The 15,267-nt window shown below is 36.9% G+C and overlaps 5 protein-coding genes across 5 annotated transcripts; 2 read left to right on the top strand and 3 right to left on the bottom strand.

Moving 5' to 3' along the window:
• Positions 1–550: 550 nt before the first annotated feature.
• Positions 551–1,162, top strand: N7466_010620 (glycosyltransferase family 34 protein; the record flags this gene model as incomplete). Its single annotated transcript, XM_057170009.1, has 1 exon — positions 551–1,162. The coding sequence occupies one exon, from the start codon at positions 551–553 to the stop codon at positions 1,160–1,162; it is 612 nt and encodes a 203-aa protein (XP_057016618.1).
• A 211-nt stretch (positions 1,163–1,373) lies between these two features.
• N7466_010619 (uncharacterized protein) lies at positions 1,374–2,076 on the bottom strand (the record flags this gene model as incomplete). The annotated part of the gene is made up of 2 exons (XM_057170008.1): positions 1,374–1,755; positions 1,814–2,076. 2 exons carry the CDS (start codon positions 2,074–2,076, stop codon positions 1,374–1,376), a joined length of 645 nt encoding a protein of 214 aa, XP_057016617.1.
• A 758-nt stretch (positions 2,077–2,834) lies between these two features.
• N7466_010618 (leucoanthocyanidin dioxygenase) lies at positions 2,835–3,954 on the bottom strand (the record flags this gene model as incomplete). The annotated part of the gene is made up of 2 exons (XM_057170007.1): positions 2,835–3,503; positions 3,568–3,954. 2 exons carry the CDS (start codon positions 3,952–3,954, stop codon positions 2,835–2,837), a joined length of 1,056 nt encoding a protein of 351 aa, XP_057016616.1.
• A 1,247-nt stretch (positions 3,955–5,201) lies between these two features.
• Positions 5,202–5,665, bottom strand: N7466_010617 (uncharacterized protein; the record flags this gene model as incomplete). Its single annotated transcript, XM_057170006.1, has 2 exons — positions 5,202–5,385; positions 5,463–5,665. The coding sequence occupies 2 exons, from the start codon at positions 5,663–5,665 to the stop codon at positions 5,202–5,204; spliced, it is 387 nt and encodes a 128-aa protein (XP_057016615.1).
• A 956-nt stretch (positions 5,666–6,621) lies between these two features.
• On the top strand, positions 6,622–8,119 carry N7466_010616 (uncharacterized protein; the record flags this gene model as incomplete). The annotated part of the gene is made up of 2 exons (XM_057170005.1): positions 6,622–7,366; positions 7,434–8,119. 2 exons carry the CDS (start codon positions 6,622–6,624, stop codon positions 8,117–8,119), a joined length of 1,431 nt encoding a protein of 476 aa, XP_057016614.1.
• Between the last annotated feature and the right edge of the window lie 7,148 nt (positions 8,120–15,267).

Below are 15,267 nucleotides of genomic sequence, written 5' to 3'. Positions count from 1 at the left end.
GAAAGCAAAGAGTCTAGCATGTCGAAAGCAATCTACAAAATTCCTCGCGGAGGGTCAAAATTATGGCAGCACTTGGCGTTGGCGGTTTTGGGCATTTGGGGGGTTTTGAAACTGTCTGACTTATACAGTGCGTGCATACACATGCATCATCGGCTTCGCGATATACATACTACTACTCACCAATCTGACTTCTCTCTAGCCAACAGCTTTCCTCGAATACAGCCGACGATTGGCAAAGTTACTATGATATACGGCAACAGTACAGTATACCATGATGCATTACAAACACATGAACTACACGGCAGACGATTCAACTATCCGGCTTTTATTCTCCGCCAACCTATTATTGACGGTACATTCAACAAATATGCCATTCTTCTATCCCTCGTTCTCCAAGAATTGGCAAAGCCACAAGGCCAAAGATTAGAGTGGCTTTTGTACGTCAAGAATCACTGGTTCTATTGAAACTCTCTCCTGGTGCGACCACAACTAATCGATATTTCGCTTAAATAGTTGGCATGACAGCGATACAGTCCTTATGAATCCCAATATGCCCCTCGAAGTCTTCCTTCCACCCGATCACTTTGGAAATGTGCACATGCTACTCTCAAAAGACTGGAACGGAGTGAACAACGGAGTCTTCTTCATCCGCGTCCACGAATGGTCCGTGAACCTACTATCCGCCGCAATCGCCTACCCAATCGTCCATCCAGACATCGAACTATTTTGGCCCGACCAATCGGCCTTAAGTAACCTACTGAATGAGAACCAAATATTTGCCCGATCTGTTGTATACTGTCCACTGCGATGGTTCAACGCCTATATGCGATCAGAAGATGGGAGGTCACAGAATGAGGACTCGCCTGCGCATTTCCAAGTTCACCCTGGAGATTTGCTGGTTCATTTCCCCGGCACTCCGCGCGAACATCTCAACCACACTCTATCGCCCTATCTTCAAATCGCACAGTTGCATGAAGCCGAGTGGGAACCTACGCTGGACAAGACGGATTATGTCCAAGAGACTAGCAAGTTCTGGGGAACAATGCATCGGCAACCTTATGTACCAAAGCCGAAGTCGAAGCCGACACCCAAACCCAAGGCTGAGGTGGTCCAAGAGCCGGAGGTAGACTTAGACCCAGAAGAGGATGAGCAAGAAATTTAGGCAGAGGTTACTTTCATTCAGGTATAAAAGTTATGTCGAGATAATGCACATTTTCATTGCTCAAGCGCCTGCTCAATTTTTAAGATTCGTTAAATGTGATAAAATGAAACAGCGATAAAACAAAAAACAAAAAAAGTTACACACGTTGGATCGATAAACTCCCTCGTTGATGTGAAATTTGACTTGCAAGTCCCAAGAGTCGTCACCGATGCTAGTCAAGGCCAATCGTCGCCTGCAAATGATACCCCTTCAACAACAGTTCGCACTGCTTATTCCGAAGTTCTTCCAGCATATTCATGTGGATGCGAAAGCGTGATTCTAGTTCCCATACTGCCTCTTTCAGCTCATCATCCTCTTTGAACGAGACCGTGAACCCTGGCAGATAGGCATCTTCGCACTTCCGATTCTCGATCTGGAGGCGCAGAATCGCGAATTGTTCTGCGAGCTCCGAAGATCGATCCTCCAGGCTCCATTCATCATTTCGCACATGCTTCATTTGGTCGAGCAGTTCAGACAATTCCTTCGATTCCGGCGCAAATTCACGTGTTTTAAGGATAAATTGTCTCATTTCCTCGTCAAAATCACCAACTGCACTGAGCCAGGTGTCAGCTTAACAGTATCTCAGGAGTTTGGGGGTCTAGGTCTTCATACTCTTGGGCATTTGATGCGCTCTCGGACAGGGTTTTAGTGTAACAGCTCTGAAACTGTAGGAAAGCTGTGTTTGCGGCCGAGTTATTGATTGCCAGGGATTGCATGGCGTTTTCCAAAGACTCCATGCCAGTCTCAAGAGTGGAGGATGCTGTATTGGCGGATTCACCAATTTCATCCTCTTTAGCGGTATCGACGTCCGAGTCGATATTGAAGCTTGGACTTGGGTTGTCCAAATCCACCCATCTCATTTCCAGGTCTGGCATTGTGTAAGGATCGAGTCCTTAGTGGGGCCCGCTTTTATTGCAGCTCGTGGAAATCCGAATTACTTTCTTTGGTTTCTGTGCTGGGGTGGGATGTTGAGAAGTTTGAAGACCCGTGGAAATCAGTGTGAGATGTGCCGATCTGAAATGCAAAATTCTGGGGAATGGACGTGTAGGAAGGTGTTTTTTGGAAGGTGCGTAGCGAGATGAAAAGGAAATGTCAAGGGACTCTGTAAGACTTGGAAAAATTCAATACAATGACAGCATTCGATTCAAGCTACAGTGAAATGTGTATGTGACAGCTCGTACCCGAAGACAAATCCAGCTGTTTCTTGTTTGTTCCTTTGCCCTAGTAATTTTTCATGCGCGTTTGTATGGCATGGTACGGCTAACATTGAAAACATTGAATAGGGGATTTTCAGCAAAGGAAATGGAACCTTCCAAGGTTAGAAGGTACAGGAAACTCCGAGATAACTCAAAGTAAAAGCACATTCAACATTGAGCACTTGAGTGCTTAAAAAGGTCAGATCCACAGACATTATATTGTCGATAGCCTATATTGCTGTTATGCTTATTGGTAAGATGACGTGTTTCGAAAAGTAAATTCTGACATTATTATCCCACCTAGCGCGGCATTTCAAAGTACGTAACTGCATGTGAGGTGCTAAGATAAAGATATAATTGATAGCATGGGATATAGTCATTCAATTTTTATACATTCTGGAAGTTGATAAAAATAATTATTGGATCTAGGAGCCTGACTATCTGAAGAGTTTAGAGATTCGAAGATTTTGATAATCCCATGCATTCAAATCATCATACCGGCAAGGTGTTGAAGGCGTAATAAACTCTTTGAAAGGAAATAACGATGCTGTGCGGTTAGGCTTAGCAAAGTATGCAATGGAGAATCGCTCGGGGATCACGGCCTCGTCTACACCCGTTTTAACCGAAGGTGGATATGTGACGCGGTGACATGCAGCGCGGAAGGTATCGTTTGTCAGACGCTGCATCGAGTCACCAATGTTGAGAATGATCTCTGTCTTATCCGCCGACTCAATTCCACGGAAGACACCCGGATTCTGCTGGTCCTCGACCTGAAGGCCACCAACAGAATCTTGGAAAAGCATTGTGATGCTGCCAAAGTCCGTGTGCTCTGCGATGCGTGTTGCAGTTCCATCGGCTAATTCCGATGCGGAAACCTCTGGGTAGTGGAGAATGCGGAACTCGTTCTCAGCTTTGTTGTGCAGGGTCACCATTTGTTGCTCGTCGACACCGAGGGCTTTGGCAAGTGCAGCAAGAATCTCGAGCTCGAGCTTGAAACATGTTTCGTAAAAGTCTTCCATAAACTTGCGGAAACCTGGAAGTTTCTCCTCTGGTACCCAGATATTGTCCACCAGCGTATCACGGGGGGAACCGAAGTCGACTGTTTCCTGCAAGATTGTGAGTATATTTACATGGATTGATGATATAAAAGACATAGTGGTTTAGTCTTACCTTAATGTCACGAACAAACTTGTCCTGCGGAAGGCCTTTTTCATAACCACTGATTGTTGAAATGGATTCCTGTCCAACATAGCAATATCCGCGGTTGGGATTTGCCATGGGAGGGTGCTTGGCAATCATCTTGTCTTCATAAGGCAGGGCAAAGAACTTGCGTGTCTTCACAGAAGAGTCAACCATGGTCAGAAGACAAATTGGGTCAATGATAAAAAATCTTGCACTCGCCCAGTCAAAAAGATCATACACCAGCTTGTCAGAGAGACCATGATTCTTGAGCTTGACACCTCCTCGTGTCTTGAGGCCATTGAGCAGCGCAGATGAAGTCTGTTCTCTCTGAAGGGGAGTTCCTTTTAATAGAGACAGATCAATACCATCGGCCATTTTGAAAGAGTAAAGTCAGTAAGCACGGTCTTGGTGAAAGTTTTTCTTTATGAAACTGTCAAAAATGTTCAGAATGGTTTGTCAAAAATGGCAATTTGGATGAGGAGAGGCCCATTTATGGACAAATGAAACCAAAATTCGACTGTATCCTAACGTGGGGAAGATAGACCATAATGACAGAGCTATCTACCTCCATTGATCCAATAACAAGAGGTCGTGCTATCATCACTTTCCTTTGCGAATGATTCTCGAAACATAATGCAAGATTTCGAGCTGATTATGTTCCTAGATGGTCAGCGTGGGTCCGAGATCACCTTCCTAAACCACAGCTAAACCAATGATATTCCGTGTGGCTGCGGGGCTCAATTGTGCTGATGGAAGGCAATTGTGTCATGAGTTTTGATCGGGTGACTCTGGACTCTGGTCTCCTAGTGCTGTAGGAGCTCTGTCCTCTGTAGCATTAATATGAGATCTCTCATGGATTTGCGGTCGACTTGCCAAAAAAAAAAAAAAAAAAAGATTCCTGCACCATGCAAAAATATGACTGCCTAAAGCAGGATGAGGAGAATTCAGGCATCAATATATCCTGATTAGGCTTAGTAGGTCATGTGGGGGTGTGTTAGCATGAGAGGGGGGGGGTGTTTAGATCAAACTCCTAACAATTAGGGGCCAGGAGCAATAAACAATCAAGGCAACCTGGCAAATCCATGCCGTTACTGCAACGGAGTGCAGCTCAACAGGGTAGCGGCTTATCGGCTCAAAAGAGGATGTAGAATAGTACGAAAGGCAATTGAATTAATTTAACGAGCCATTTCAGGTTTATGGCAATGTGCATATACCAAGGAACCAGGTGTTTCAGATGTGAAGCCTCAATGCAATGCCGAATTAGATCTCATCAACACCAATCATGCCCTACCGGACCTCACATTTCAAATCCTAATGGAGAGAATTCTCAATCTATCTCTCAGAAAGGCTTATGTGGCTGTTTCTCACTTGTGAGTTGTGACATGGTTCCGGCAGTTCTTTTCTTTTCTTTCTTTTTTCTTTTTTCTTTTTATCAAGGATAAAGATGCGTTGGGTATGAATGGCCTTTCTGGTAGTTAGGGTATTGCGGCCCGGAGATACTGCATTTGACCCAATAGCGTCGTGGTTTAGAGGCACCTGGGGGAGGAAAGAAGATGATAGAATCATCAGCAGCGTAGAGCTTTCATAACCTCATAAGATGTGTTACCCTCTTCCTATGGTGTTTAGAAGGGTACGACCATGCCATTGGTGATATGGGTTCTTCTAATAATCTGCACATCCTGAATTGGGAGCCCTACCACAAGGTTGACATAGATGTGCACCGATACTCCGCTAAGAGCCACTGTGATGTGGCATCCATCATATACCTTGGCAGCCTGTATTGTTGTTGTGTTGTGAAAGGCCCCGCTGAAAGAGAACTATGGTATTAGTACTTAAAATGATAACCAGTCACCTAGGCTAGGTGAGAGCAGACGGTAACATACCGGATCAGAATTCTTCTCTGCCGTAATTCTTTTGCGAGTTGCATGGAAAGATGCTCAGTGGCTGCTTTCATCTCAGTGCTTGTTATTTTATATTGAACCGCTGTCGCCGGAAGCCAATTTTTGGCAGCCAGCGTCCATTCAATCTCAACTTCCCCAACGCTTCCTGCCCACTGATCTGCGGGAAGGGAGTTTGGAAACGCCATTGTGGAAGCTTTGGGCGTCTTAGAGCAAATGTGAATTTTTGCAGTTGGATATGAGGATTGAAGAGAACGAAGATGCGGATGGAACTGAAAGTAATAGATCAGATTTTGGGGGATAAAGAGAAATGTCGAGGTGAGAGAAGAGACTTGAAGAAAAGCAAGAAGTAAGTGGTAGGTACTCGACAAGAAAGAGAAGGGCAGCTCGACAAGGACATTTAAGTGAGAGAAGAGTAAAGAAATCCCAGTGAGATCCGAACTGGTTTTCGTATAGTATTCATTGTATCTGGGTACCTACCTTCATCTGACCTCTAGTAGTATCGGATTCTTGATATATCACGCTGGCCTAAGAGGGTATTTAGCCTTGTAGTCACGGTATTATTGGTTGACCAAGTTCGACATAAACGCGTCTACACTTGCTGTGTGTATATACAAGCAGTCTGAGCAGCACTGTGTACGTACCAGTATGTATCCCGGAGCGCGTCTATGAGCGTTTGCGCTTGGTGTTTGTTTGGTAGCTACACGAACCACCCAACTTCTGAAAGTAACGTTTTCCCTCGAAATTCACTTGTTGACAAACATCCGGGCAAAACTTAGGCTGTCGCTTATTCAAAATCAACCTTCACTCCTTCTTTCTTTCTACAAGTCATCTGGTAGTTCTCTGGGCTTCCATTAGACCTCTACGTGCTCATTTCTCCTTCGATTCCCCACGGCTTCTAGGAAAGCGATATTCGAGGTCACTTCAGTGAGTTCTTACATCACCTACCCATCTCCAAGTCTCAGAATCATAGGTTTTTGGCCTTAATCACAAGAAGTTGCCCAGGAAGGTGCTATCCGCGCGAGCTTAACTTCTCGCCATCTCTTGCTTTTCTCCCTGTATCGGTATCGGATCCATCGCTCGGCTTTCTCTCACCAGCCCCGCTTCCCAGCGATAACTCGTCAAGGCAGAGATTGAAATCAACATGTTGGCCACGCAAAAACCAGCGTTGGACCCTCAGGGGACTCAAACGACCATCCAAAAACTACTAGCAAGTATTCGGGACCATGAAGCGAGCATTCAGAATCACAAAACAAGCATCCAGTCACATGAAGACAGCATTCAGGCGATACGAGGGCTAATTGAGTCTCTACAATCGAATGCTCAGACACCTGAAGCGATCACTAAAAAAACTGTCCAAGATTCCCAGGTTGAGGATACGGAATTCGGTGACTTCGCTAAGGGCGCAGAAGAGGAGGGCAATGTTGAATTCGAGAACGAGCCCTGGGATAACTACGCTGCCAGCGAAAAAACCGAACTTTTCTACCCAGTGTACATTGGCGAGTTGCTTAACGGGCGATACTTAGTCGAACACAAGCTTGGTCATGGAGGGTTTTCTACGGTCTGGATGGCCCATGATCTCCATGACGGGAAAGATGTTGCTCTGAAGGTCTTGTCGCTCGGGGGATATGATACGAATGAGACGCGCATTCAGACTGAGATTCGGCAGCACATCCAGGACAGGTCACATCTTTTGGTGGCCCTGGACACATTTATTCTCCCTCGTGAGGACAATGCTAACTTTCATACAATCCACGTTCTTCCCTTAGTGGGCCCCACTCTATCATGGATCGTTATGGAGGGGATGTCGATGACTACTCGAATGTCCGCTGCTCTTCAATTGCTCAAGGCCTTGAAGGCCTTGCATGAAGTTGGAATTGTTCATCGTGGTAAGTGGCTCTCCTTTTCCATTCTTGATGGGTTTTTTATTGGTAGAATAATCTAATACGTCACTAGATTTGAGCGATGCCAACTGTATGTGGGGGCTTCAATCCCTTAGTGGTCTAAGCCGGGCGGAAAAGTACGAGAAATTCAATCGGCCATTGAAAATGCGGATACCATATGTCAAACCCGAGCTCTGGAAAAAGGGAGAGCTCGTTCGGCCTGCTGAGATTCCCACTGAGTTGCGCACAGATGATATCTTCTTGGGAGATTTTGGAATCTCGACCAAACTAGGCGACCCCACATACGAAGCCATGCCGGGATTTCCACCACCCCTGTATTGTTCACCAGACCGATTGCACAATGAACCCCCGAGCTTTGCGTGCGATATGTGGAGCTATATGATTATATTCTCGGAACTGTACTTGGACTTTCCGCCTTTTTTCTCTACAGCCAAGGGTGGAATCATCGGTGATCTTTTCGAGATCCTAGGCCCTTTACCTGCGCGTTGGAAAGGTCTTTGCGATGACCCCATCATTGAGGATTCGTGGTATGAGGACATTGAGAAGCCTTTCCCGAATGCGGAACTCAGAAAGCGAATCACTATGCGTCGGCCTGAGATGGACGAAGCTGAGAAAGATCTCGCTATATCTGTCTTGCGAAAGGCGTTTGTCTACTCCCCCGAGAAACGTCTCAGTGCCGCGCAGCTTCTGGAAGACAGTGACTTCAAGGCACTGATGCAAAGGTGTTGGAGATTGTGAACCATGTGATGTCACATGGTCTGCTCCTAGATGCTCCAGCGCGTGGGTTGGGTTGGTTTTGTGTGTGAGAGGGTTAGGGTTGTAGTTAGTTTAGGGAAGTGAGAGCTTCTCTCTCATTCCTTCCTTCCTTCCTCCTTTCCCCTCTCCATTCCGCTTGGTGAAGAAGAATGCCATACAATTGCCCTTTCTTCACCTCCTCATTACCATTCGTTTTCCCCAGATCCTCATCGAGGTTCTGACAAAAGGTACGGTAGTTAATCTGCTGTAATATAAGTTGCAAGTGTTTCGGGTTTGTTTTGTCATATGATCATTCTACTCTCACTTGTCTCCCTGTAGATAGTTCTTCCTCTTCCCTCTCATGTAGATAATCATCCTGAAAAGGAAAAAGGATCTGTAAGATCCTTTGCCACGCTGAATCATCAACAATCTCAAGTGATGTCCGCTGTTCAATAGTGGTGATATAGGAGGCGACAACTCTGTCTGTTAGGTACTAGAAATCATGTTAGCTGAATCCATGAGTTTTGAAATACTTCTGATGAAGAACCTACTGTCATCATGGAAAGAATAGTGGGAGAGGATGATGTGAGATAATGAGTCAAGACTGCACTCTGGTTGTGCTGTTCTGTTCACGGTAAGTAGAGAAAGATCACTGAAGTTTCAATCACTGTGGTCTCGAACTGTCGATGAAGAGAAGATCAAAGAACAAAGAACGTTGACTTAGCGATAGAGGCGCAAGTCTCGCCAAATTCAGAGGGTTGTTGTTTGAACCCTTTGGCCACAAGACAAGCCTTGTACGTTCCATCAGACTTGATGCGGAAGATCCACCGTAATGGAAAAACATGAGTCTTTGTTCTTGGCATCATTCGCCAAGTTCTATTCAAACTGAATATGGTTCTTGAATTCTTTGTGAATTGCTTTTCTCCATTTATCGGCGTCAGGGCAGTTGACCATATACCTGTATGACGGAGGTAACAGGTTCATATCCATGTATTGTGTTGTAAATTAGGAACAAGCTCGCCAGTTGGACGAGATGGATAGGCCAGTTGGGACAGGGACGATAGTAGATGGGCCAAAAAGGAAAGGGACTTATGTGGTAATAATTATATTGAAGTGTGTAAGAATCTAACTAAGACTGCCACCTAATGTGGTAATTTAACTGGCAGTGGGCGGTGAGGATTCTATGTGCGAGAACACAAGTAATCTTCGGTTAGGCCCCTAAGCCTTAGGTATTAAAGGGAGAAGCCTAGACTTAGGGGAATTACTGCTAATACTCCCCCTTAAAGATTAGGAGTATTAGATAATAACTCCCCTTAGTATAGTATTATAATAGTTATTAGTAAAGATTTTAAAGATATATATATATATAGTAAAGAGTTATAATATTAAAATAGGTAGTAATTATTAATAATCTATCTAAGATAATAATCCTTCTTTCTTAATAAACTATTTAAAGTCTAGGTATAATAATAGCTTTATAAATCTATCTACTAGTTTATTATCCTTAGTATTAATATAACTAAGAGATACTAAGCCTTCCTCTATCTTTTCTCTTATAAAATAATATTAGATATTAATATATTTAGTCTTTTAATATAATATAAGATTCTTTATAAGGGTAAGAGCCCCTTAATTATTCCTAAGAATTTAAATAATTTAGGATCTATAATACCTAAAATTCTTAAAGAGTTAATATAACTAAATAGCTTCTTTTAATATTTTAGATTTAGTAATATATTTAGCTTTATAAGAAGATATTATTATAATAGCTTATTACTTAAATAACTAATTAACTACTCCTCCTATAAGAGTAAATATATAATCTATTAATAATTATTAGTTAGTATAATCTTAAGCCTAGTTTATATTAATAAAGCTAATTAATTTATAATTTACTTAATCTAAGATAAATATAAATATAAGATCCTTAGTTTTCTTAAGATATTTAAAGATTTAACTAACTATATCCTAATATTATTTATTAATATTAAGATTAGATAATATTCTAGGCTTAAGAACTTCTTAATAATTCTTTTAATATAGACTCTTTAACTTAATTATAAATATAAATCTTTATAGAGAATCTTAATTCTAAGATATTATTAATAAGATCTTATATTAATTATTTTAAATTTAATATTTAGAGCTTTTTTAAGATTATTTATTTAAGATTAATTTATACTAAAAATAAATAAGTTATCTATATAAATAACTAAGATAATAATATAAGTATTATTTATAAAAATACTTAGATCTTTAGTTATTAGGTATATATTATAAGCTTAAAAAAAATAAGTAATTTATTTATATTAAAATTAAAAAGATTATTTTAGATTATATAAGACTTATTTAAGTTTATAGATCTTATTTATCTTATTCTTAAAATTTATAGATTAGATAATAAAGATAACTTCTTTTATTTTTTTATTAAAAAAGACTATTTTAATATCTATTTAATTAATCTCTTAATTATTTAGGATAATAAGAATAAAAAGGATCTTATAGCTTATTAATTTAATTATAATAATAAATATCTTTTTATAATTAATACTATAATATTAGAGGAAGTCTTAGACTACCTATTAGGTTTTAAATTAGTTAGGCTTATTATTAAGACTAAGTTTAGTTTTATATATCTATTTTATAGTAAATAGTTTAGTATAAATATCTTTTAGGTTAACTAATTCTTATATATTATTTTTAAGTAGTAAATTAAACTCTTCTTATATTATAACTTATTAGTTAATACTTTAAGGTCTTTTAGTTACTTTATTATATATTTAAGGATTCTTAATATTTATTTCTCAGTTAGTATTAAAGGTAAATTCTTAAGTATATTCTATAATAATAAGTAAGATAAAGGCTTATCTTTTAGAGTTTTAATTTATATTTATATTAATAATAAGAGTATTAAGTTAATCCTAAATAGTTTATAGTAGATTATTAAGATTATTTAAGGTTATATTTAGAGAGTTATTATTTATATACTTTTACTTCTCTCCCTTAAATAGTAGTATTTTAAGAATATTAATTAATAATAGATCTTAGTTATATTAAATTATTAATTCTTTAATAATCTTAGATACTAAAATAGTACTATTAATATTAGGAATAATTTATTTAAGAATTACTAAGATCTTATTAAATATTATATTATATATTTATTTTATATAATTTAGAGTTAGATTCTATATTTAATAAAGATTATAAGCTTTATAATTAATTAGAATATATCTTTAATTTTAATCCTTAAACTTCTTAAGTTTATAATCTTATAGGATTATTTTTTAGATTATTAATCTAAAAACCTAAATATATAATAAATCTAGATAATAATCTATTAGTTTCTTTTATAGGATATTATTCTTAAGGACCTTAATTAAAGTTTAATTCTTTAGATATATAGCTATAATAAATAACTTTATTTAGAGGGATTTAGGAAGTTTATTTTTATCTAAGATAGATTATATTTAAGACTAAAGATTCTTATTTATCTTTTTACTTATTCTATTTTATTTAGGATAATAAGAAGCTATAAGCTCTTAGATAATTTTTTTAGCTTTTATAAAAATATTCTAGGCCTTATTAATATACTTATTATTAGGGTACAGGGTCAGGTAGGTATAATAGGAGTTAATCCATAAGGATCCAGGATAGTAGGGTTTATTTAGATATATATAGGTATATTCAATTTAGATAGGAAGCTCTTAGGTATAAGAGGTCTTATTTATAAGATATAGCTTAAGGAGCTATATTTAGATTAGAATCCTTAGATAGGATATATAAGCTATAGGTTATATAACTATAGCCCTTATAACAGATCTATATAAGTATAACCAACTATTCCAGGCTTACACCATAATAGTATACCCTCCCTTAGGGCTAAGCTCCATCAAAATAAGGCTTATATAGATAGCAACAATAGAAGTTTAATATAACTTTATATACATTCATAATATACTTAGTAGGTTCTTCAGTTAGCTTATTATAGCTATTCTATTTTATAATATACTTTAGTCATAAGCCTCTATAACCATATTATTCTTAATAGGAATCTAGGATATCTTCTATTTCCTATTCTTTTAGTCCTTTAACTTTAACTAAAGATAGTAGATTAGAGATCTATTTATTACGCAACGCTCTGTGGTCACAGTGAGTATCGTTCGTTAGGGCTTCTACTTACCAAGTAGACACTCAATCCTTAAGTCGCCGATTCGCAACCGTACCGTTGCCAGTTGACGTTAGGCCTTATACAGGCTCGGGTCTATAGAATAGACTTAAAGGGGGCTGTGTCTAAGAGGGTGTCGCCTAGTCAAGCTATACTTAGTTTCTGAGTCGAGAGACTAGAGACCAAGGATACCTCTTTCTAGTAGGGTTTGTCTTATACGAAACTGATAGGTAAATAAACTATTAGGTTCTAAGTAACAATATATGGATTGATCGTGAAGAACTAAGTATATATGGGTAATAACTGTCTTTATATACTAAGTCCTTCCTATCTGTTGCCTAGGTCCTATCCTACTACTAGGATAAGATCCTATCCTACTGCTAGGGTGGGTTGGTGCCTGATCACTAAGGGTTACACCTCATATGATCATGTTGAATATACTATATTGTTATAGCGGAGTAATAGCTAATGTGCTAAGGTGGCCCTAACTAGCTCCTTGTGTACTAGGTTTATTTTGCTTAGGCGGTGACTGAATGTGGTATAGTTGGAGGGAGTAGAGGTTTATTATATAGAGTAACCTAGGTACTAGACTTCCTGTCCTAACTTGTTCTGCTGACTACTTGCTTAGTCTTGGCTTAGTAAGCCTTAACTAGTTATGTATCCTATAGCTTGTTTTATATTTCCTGGGAATGGTTGGTTCCTATCTCTTTTCTAAGGTTTTGATTAAGTAGGTCTATAATATTACCCCCTCTTTTCTTAGTCTTTATTCTTAAAGATTCCTTAATAACTGCTATCCCCCTTAGGTAAGTGTGGTACTTAAATATTTTTCTGATTTTTCTTCTCCTTATATTTTTCTGATTATATCTCCCTCTAGTATTTCTAGTCATAAACTTTATTAATTAATTAAATATAAGGGTTTTGAATCCCTTATTTCTTATCTTTATTGTATTACTCAAAATAAATCTTATATTTAATCTAATCACTCCCACTACTATATAGCCTATAACTAGGCTAGTAGTTCTGTAAAGTATAAAATACCTAAGGAGGCTTTTACTAATACTAAGTAGTAATAATTACTTAAATCTTAGTCTTTACTTAAAGATAAGGAGGAAGCTATCTTAGTTACTTAGTAAGAAATACTAGCTAAGCTAGCTTGTTTGTGTAAATAAAAGAAGTTGTTAAAGAAATATATAGATGATTTTATTATATATGAATATTAAGATATTACTAAGTTAGAAGAACTTAAGTATTATAAAAAGGATGAACTGGATTGGTTTAAGAAAGAGTATATTAATACTAATTATTCCGAAAATAAATATAAAGTTAAGACTGCTCTAGCTATTAGAGAGTATTTTAGTCTTGCTTATACTAAGGATGTTTAGCTTCTTATAGCTATATTAGAGGATCCTACTCTAATATAGATAATTATATCTATGGACTAGAGTAGTATTGATTTTGATTCTTTTTTTGCTATTATTCCTTAGGGGTCCTCTTTATCTTTTAGTAATATTATTAAACTAGTTAGTAGTAGCCTCTTAAATTCTTAATTAGTTCTTATATATTTTCTTTAGTAGGGTACTTTTATTATTTTACTAAGAGTTATTATTAACTATTTTTCTATTAATCTACTAGGATTTCTTCTACTTTATATTCTTATTTACTAACATCCTTAATTTTAATATTAATAGTGATTAGTGTGTTCTCTAGTGCTTTTTCTAGTAGTAAAATATAAAAAACTAGGTATATTTATTTTATGCTTTCTAGTAACTATAATCAATAGTTAACTAGTCCTATTCTTTCTTCAATCATAAAAGGCCCTAATTTTTAGTGGTTAAGTTTCTTGCTAGGTTATTTAGTTTTAATATTTCTTTATAGGAGGTATACTCTCTCCCCCTTTTTAAGTATAGGCCCTTCTTTATAGTTTTTATTATAGTAACTTTTTATCTATAGATTAAAGAAGTTAAGATCTTATACTATCTAATTATATAATTACTTAATGTTTATAACCAGAATTTATAATAATTTTATTATAGTATAATTACTAATTAGTTCTCTAATAATTATAGGATTATACCTATAATTTATAAAGAATAGTGATTCCTTAGTTATTATATATATTATATTATTATATATAAATTATATAATTAATAATAATCCTGCTTAATTATCTTACTAGTAATTTATGTAGTATCTTAGGTATTATTCTAGTATCTGGTTTATCTACTTAGTTTAGTTATTGGTTTATGGGTAGTAGGTAGTTAAGAGTCTATACTCTATTCTAATCTAGTCTATAAATAAATATTATATATTTGATGTGAATAACTTATCTTGGTTGGATATGATTTTTCTTAGTGATCTATAGTTTATGAAGATATTCCTAATTAGGATATTTATTATTTATTATATATTAATAGTTTCTGTTGTTAGAATTATATAGGTATACTTGGTTAGCCTATTAATAATAATTATGATTATATTATATCTATCTAAAATTGGTAGTTTAGTAATGAAGTCTATTGTGATCTATTCCTATGGTTTTGTTAGTACTTCTAAGTTTTATATTCCTTTATAGGGTTAATATTATAAGGGCTTATCTTATTAATAAGTGTTGTATTACTAAATGTAGTTCCTGACTTTTTGGTATATATTAGGTATATAAAAGTTCTTTATGATTAGCTTAATTATTTTTTCTACTCCTAGGTATCCTCTACTTAGTATATTATAATATTACTAAATAATCTCTTTTTATATTCTTTATAGAATATATACTAATCTATAGATAAGTAGGATTCCTTTATCTAGGATTACCTTTCTATTATTTCCTTTATTAACTATATCCTATAGATATTGGTTATCTCTGGTAGCCTCTTAGATTTATTTAAGCTATGTAGTGTTTTCTAACTTACTTATTGCTGTGAGTATCTAATAATTATAGATAAGGTTTCCTTTTTTGTCTATCTTTAGTATTACTAATACTATATCC

This window comes from Penicillium verhagenii (assembly GCF_028828195.1).
Source record: "Penicillium verhagenii strain IBT 33310 chromosome Unknown utg000011l_segment0_segment0, whole genome shotgun sequence".
In the NCBI taxonomy this organism is placed as follows: Eukaryota; Fungi; Ascomycota; class Eurotiomycetes; order Eurotiales; family Aspergillaceae; genus Penicillium; species Penicillium verhagenii.
The sequence above is the reverse complement of the archived record's forward strand: the minus strand, read 5'-3'. Positions and strand labels throughout refer to the sequence as shown.